The following is a 6,242-nucleotide window of genomic DNA, read 5'->3' as shown; positions in this document are numbered from 1 at the left end:
ACATGCATTTAGATATACTAAACATGATTTCAAATTCCATGAAATAACAGGACCAGACTATACAGCACCTTTTGTTTGAGATGATCCTCAGCAACTCCAAGCCTCTCCTCCAGTTTATTAACTTCATTTCTCAACCGGCAGACTCCAAAAGAATATGTTTTGTAATTATAATGCAACTGAAATACACAGAGACTAAAACTTAAATGCCAAAATTAGTTGATGATACCTTGAACATTATCACACTAGCTAGGATTGTAAGTGTTGTGAACATGACATAGTATATAGGAGAAACTACTGCAATGTTGAAGGTGTCAAGAGCCTGAAATATTACAATTACGTTACATTAGTTAAGCATAGTTGATTTCAAATTGCGAAAATTGTGTGTAATTCACAAAACAAATATGAAGTATGGCAATTATTCATGTTCCACTAAATAAAATTGAGACAACATTTTCAACGAGATATATGAATACAAATATCACAGAATTTAATGGATTATTATGTCACTGAGAGGTTTTATTGATATAACTGATCTAACAAACAATCAAACATCATCTTCATTTTCATTTTCATTAACTGATGATATCTTTCACTTAAAGGTGATGATCATTAACTGACACAAGAGAGGTGCTTAAGTGCAGAAAAACAACAGCCACACAGCAGCAACTATATTCTTGCATTGGCATCTATGATATATGACAAACACTATGGAAAATATACCTCTTAAATAAGCAACTCCATGAGGCAGTAGGCTCTAACTTCAGAACCGCATTTAACAGGTTTTGGGGTGTCTTAGGGGAAGGTTCCTCACACTATCTATTTTTCCGTAAATTTTTAAACTCTCGTCGAATCACTCTCTTCATATCATTCAACATCCCTCATCCAAACAGACTCAAGTAGTTTCTAGGATGAACCTAGCATATTGCAACATAATGGCAGAATATAGTTCACTTGTTAATGCATACTTATAGGGACAGATGTAAGTTTACAAACAGTCAGCACGTCTAGTTCTTTTTGGAGAATCGAAACCTCACAAGCCATCACAGGCGGTTCATGCCTAAAATCTTTGCGGCATCAGTTTCAAGCTCAATCACTTCTAAACCACAAAAGTAAAAATGCAAAGCTTTCAGTGCACAATTCTCATATAGAAAATTTAGTCAATAGCCAAACCAGAGCATGCCAAGTTGATAATATAATAACATGAATTGACAGAGAAACAAAAAAGTCCTTAAATTGAAAGATAATATTCCTACTTCTGTATCAATGGACAATGATGATGAATATTATCAAGATGATAACAGACACACATACCTGTAATGCAGAGGACAGTACCACTAAGTAAAAGCCAGCCAGATTTTGAGACCCTACAAGCTCATTCCACTTTCACACACATAAAATCTATTCCAAATTTCTCCTGAATAATGACGACAGAAAGCCAGAAATAGGCAAAATAGCAAACAGGTAGAATGCATGCAACAAACTCTTTCAACAGAGTTCATTTCAAAATGTACCCAATCTGATTCAATTCAATGCTCAACAAATCTGCTCCTTCAAAATGTTAATCAATTCAAACAAAATCTCTAATTTAGTATATTTTCATAGGGTCATGTGTAATCTCAAGAGAGTTAAGTGTAATTTATCCTTTATTCAATCATTAATCAACGTTATATAATACAAGTGTAGTGAACTAAAGTAAAAGCTTACCTTGCAACCTCAGCACGTCTTTTTGCTTGCTCAGCAATCTCTAAAAGTTCAAGAAAAAGGATGCCATTTCTGCTATTGGGTTTGGCAAAGAAAATATATGAAGGACGAGCCAATGTCTATTTGGTGAGCTAGTAAATAATTGGGGAAAGGATTAAAAGAAAAAGCACAAGAGTCCAAAGCCCCAAACTCCAATCAGAATTGGAAGAAAATAGAACAGAATTAGATAGAAGCCGAGCAGATAATAAACAAATTCCTTAACTCACATGTATATCAAAGAAGTCCTGGATCAAATGGGAATCCTTATTAAAAAGTAAGAAACAAAAATCAAATAAGATGAATTGAATTCACAAACTTTATGAGCACATCAGAAAGAGCATTTGTACCAGCTGGAACATGAACAATGTGGCTGGTATCATTATTGTTCACAGCTGCAAGGAGTGCTTCCAGCTTCTCTGTCTTTCGTTCATCTTTCTCACCGAAATTGACAATGTCAAGTGCAACAGTCTTTTTTAACTTTCTTCTAATCATCTCCAATACTTTCTTCTCATGCTTGACAGGACTTTAGAAACCATGAAATGAGATAATTAGATGAGAAAATAGCTACAAACAAATGAATTAAATATTTCAAAAAGGGACAGTTTTTGGTGGATTCTTTGGGAAGGAGTAGCTGAAAAATTACAAGTCAATAACCATTAAATAACAAGTGTAAGAAAAGAAACATTTGATAGATTTAAATTTGTAGGAGAGAATGAGCACCGTGCAAGCATTTACATCTACGCCTAATGGATCTTCTTCTATTATTCATGTTCCTCTGTTTGTGATAGCTAGCTTCTAGGGACGGTTTTCCTGCTTCATCATCTCCATCATCCGCCAAGTTTCCATTCTTCATCTCCACCTTTTCTTAACATGTAACATTTCCAAGGTACAAAACTAAATGAAGCTCAGAATTGTATGTTAGAAACATACCACTACAACCTCAATGTTGGTCTTGGTCCCTTTAAATAAAGCAGCCCTTTATACAAGTTCATGTTGCAATGCTTTTATCTGAAAATGAGTTTCATCAAAAGGTTTATATCATTGCAAGATAATAAAATTTAAATTTGCAGTCTAAATATATATATATAAGCTCACCCTTTCCCTTCCTAAATTAAGCTCCTGCAAGAGCAATTAGATAGAATTATTATCCCTGTAAAAATAATGATATTAATATGAATGTATAAGATGTAAAATGTACCACTAGCATGTGTGTGTTTGATTGAGTAAGATTCCAATTTTGTAGTTGCAGTTTTTGAACATTGCCTCTTAACATCTGCATCTCAGCTTTAGTCTATTCAATTATTTTACTGTTTCTAATTTTAATCAAGGAAAAAAAAAAGCAAATTCTTCCTAATTATATATTTCCTTAGATTACATGAGAGGATACTTTTTCTCAGCTAGGAGCTTCAGTAGAGTCATTCTTTCCTGCATAAAAAAGATTCATGTACTGTCATTTTAGTCATACTATACTACTTTGATGAAGTGAAGGATAGGCTTGACAGCAAATTTTTTGTGTAGATATAGTATAATTGAAAAAAGATTAGTCATGTTTGATAATGGATATCCAATCTCAGGGAGAAATAAAAAAGATAAAAAAATTGAAGAATAAATATTATTGTAAAAGAAAAAGCAAAAAAAAAATAGAAGAATCCATATAATTTGGCTGATAATTTAAGAATATTGGAGGGACAAAAAAGAGGTGAATGAGTTGTGAAAGAGGGACACCTTAAAAGGCTTTCAGAATCTCGTGTGCTTGTGATGCCAATTACCAAAGCCATCCCTTCCACCTTTCTTCAGAGAAAACCTGCAAAATTCATCAAAATCAATATCAAACTATGAAAGTTAAAAACTATAGAAAGCAATGGCCTACCATAAATTTTAGGTCAAAAAAGCTTCGATTGCAGAAAATAATTCATCAAAATCAGAGTAAACTCGCAGATTCAAACAAAGCACAAAAGCAGAGTATGATAAACCCAAAATTGGCAAAGAAAAATTGAGCCCTAAGATTTATCACGAAGAACAGAATCACAAAATCAGGATATATATACCTGAAATTTGAGATGGTTACGAGAAGAACTGAGAGAGCGAGTTGAGATTAGATGGAAGAGACGCCAGAGGGAGCAGATGCGATGAGAGCAGCGGCAGAGAGAGCTCTGCGACGATGGGAGTAGATGCGACGAGAGCGGCGACGGAGGGATCTCGTGCGACGCAAGGGATGACAGAGAGAGATTGGGCGATGCAACGGCGGCAGTGGCAGCGGCGGAAGAAGCAGAAGTAGCAGCCACGGAGAGAAAAGTAGCTCGTGCTACGGAGTGAAGAAGCTCGTGTTTCATTTGGAAGGAGCTGTGTTTCACTTAAGTTTAATTTAATATTTTTGACGGATTTAATTTAAATCCGTCTGTAATAATTTAATAAAACGTAGCGTTTAGTCTATTTAATTACAGATGGAAAATCTGTCTGTAATCAGTTCTCACGGAAAAAAATTAATTTTTCTGACGAAATTATCGACGGATTCTCTTTTCCGTCTGTAATTTATACTAATCCATTTTTTTGGTTTTCCGACAAAAAATTCCTCTGAAATTTCCTCTGTATTTCCGTGGGATAAAATCCGTCGAAAATATCCGTCTGTAATAACTAGTTTTCTAGTAGTGTTACCGACAATCTATCTTAATCCTTTAAGCGATTGATCAATAAAATAAAAGTTAGGATGAATGTTCAATTCTTTTCTAATTAGCCAATTTACACATTTATTTCCTTCTCAATATGTATGAACAAATTTGAGGCACCAATTCCTTATAAAGTAGGTTGTAATTAATCTGATAAGAGCATCTGGACATTCTTCCATCTTCTGCCTTTGATTAATCACTCTTACCACACAGCCTGTGAGTCAGTTTCAATGATGAGCTTCTTAAAATTTAGAAACCATGCTATTTTTAAGCCATGTATAATGTCTCAAAATTAAACTCATCTTGAAAAACATTACATATATTCACCAAGTAACCCGCCATTCATATTCTCTGCTCATTTCGAAACACTCTTCCTTATCCTGTTAGTCCTAGACTACCCGATTGTGACTGCTTTCATTACAAAAAAACGTTAAGTATCATCATATTTATCGTTGGATTTACTAAAAAAATCTATCAGTAATATATTTACCGTCGAAATAAATTCAACCGTATAAACCTCTCCAATAATTATCATAAATAATTCTCTCGGAGACAAAATTAGATTGATTTGCTGATATTGTTTGAGAGAGAAACGGTTTCAATCTTCCAACTAAAATCTTAGTGACACTTATAGATAACATTGCACAAAGCAATGAGACCGAATTGGTTTATGAATAATGGGATTTGGGTTTTTGAATAAGGACAATCAATGTCTGATTGATCTTTTTAAGTTTAAGGATGTTTATAGATCGGATTCAATATGCATATCTTCAGTATTTATCCGAGTTCAATTTTAAAATTATTCGATCCACACACTAATAGAATCGAATTGCAAATTTCAGGTAGGTATTTGTATATTTATAGATCCGCAGAAATAAATAAATAAATAAATAAGTGAATATTCTTTTTATGTATTATTTCAACTAATAATTATCATATATGTTATATTATTTTATTTTTATTATTTAAAAAAATATATTTAATAATATTTTAAGAATAAATATGTTTAAAAAATGAGAAAAAAAATTTTATTGATATTTTTAATAAAAATAAGTATTTAAAAATATTTATATATTTTATAGATATATCCGATATCCGATCCAATTTATAAATGTGGAAATCAGATCGGATCTAAACTTAAAAAATACAGATATTGAATTCGATCCGATAATTTAAGTGTAAATCAAATTAAAATTTTAGCTATATTCAATCCAATTCATCCGCATTCATCCTATTGATCTCTCTTGGATTCCTTCAAAGCTCCTCTATAAAGCCATACACGGATTGTTGCACTATCTCCCAATTTTTCTTGTAAATTAAAATTGGGTAACCGTCTTCGCCTAGCGTCTTTGCCAATACTAAAGAGGACATTCTTGACTTCCTCATGTGATTTAATAAGCCAGTGATTTAATAGAAATAAAGAAAAATGTGGGGAAAAAATAGACTAACATTTTTTGTAGTGGACTTCTCAAAGTGTTGGCAAATGGCAATGGTGAAAAAGTATATCAAAAAGAACCCTAATTTATTTGGGCTTTTCTCGACAAAATAGTTTATTAGGCTAGACCCTTTTTGTTATGAGGGAAGAAAAGGGTATTAGAATTTAGAAGGATTTAAAAATAAAAAATTAGCATCGAGCAAAAAAAAAAAAAAAATTAGCTATCAATGACTATTGATGTATAGGATTAGGAGATACTATCGAAAACTTAAAAGGAAAACTACATAGACAATCAGGCATTGAATGAAGACTAGATTCAGTAGTTCAATTATTTATTTTTTCGGTCATCTTTTTTTGGTCAAGCAGTCATGGTTAAACTGTAGCATTTATTTTTGTATTAA

The 6,242-nt window shown here is 32.6% G+C and overlaps 1 protein-coding gene across 1 annotated transcript; it reads right to left on the bottom strand.

Moving 5' to 3' along the window:
* Nucleotides 1-3,379: 3,379 nt before the first annotated feature.
* On the bottom strand, nucleotides 3,380-4,104 carry LOC107473736 (uncharacterized). The gene is made up of 2 exons (XM_021136122.2): nucleotides 3,789-4,104; nucleotides 3,380-3,544 (listed from the first exon to the last, which is right to left on the bottom strand). Exons 1-2 carry the CDS (start codon nucleotides 4,071-4,073, stop codon nucleotides 3,506-3,508), a joined length of 324 nt encoding a protein of 107 aa, XP_020991781.1. The 5' UTR covers nucleotides 4,074-4,104; the 3' UTR covers nucleotides 3,380-3,505.
* Between the last annotated feature and the right edge of the window lie 2,138 nt (nucleotides 4,105-6,242).

This window comes from Arachis duranensis, chromosome 1 (genome assembly GCF_000817695.3).
Source record: "Arachis duranensis cultivar V14167 chromosome 1, aradu.V14167.gnm2.J7QH, whole genome shotgun sequence".
NCBI lineage: Eukaryota > Viridiplantae > Streptophyta > Magnoliopsida > Fabales > Fabaceae > Arachis > Arachis duranensis.
This window is presented reverse-complemented; position numbering and strand designations above follow the sequence as displayed.

Excerpts from the sequence above, each read along its gene's own strand:
- LOC107473736 (XM_021136122.2), bottom strand. The coding sequence starts at position 4,073 with ATGAAACACGAGCTTCTTCACTCCGTAGCACGAGCTACTTTTCTCTCC. Across the intron at positions 3,545-3,788 it reads GTAACCATCTCAAATTTCAG|GTTTTCTCTGAAGAAAGGTG; the intron begins GTATATATATCC and ends TGAATTTTGCAG.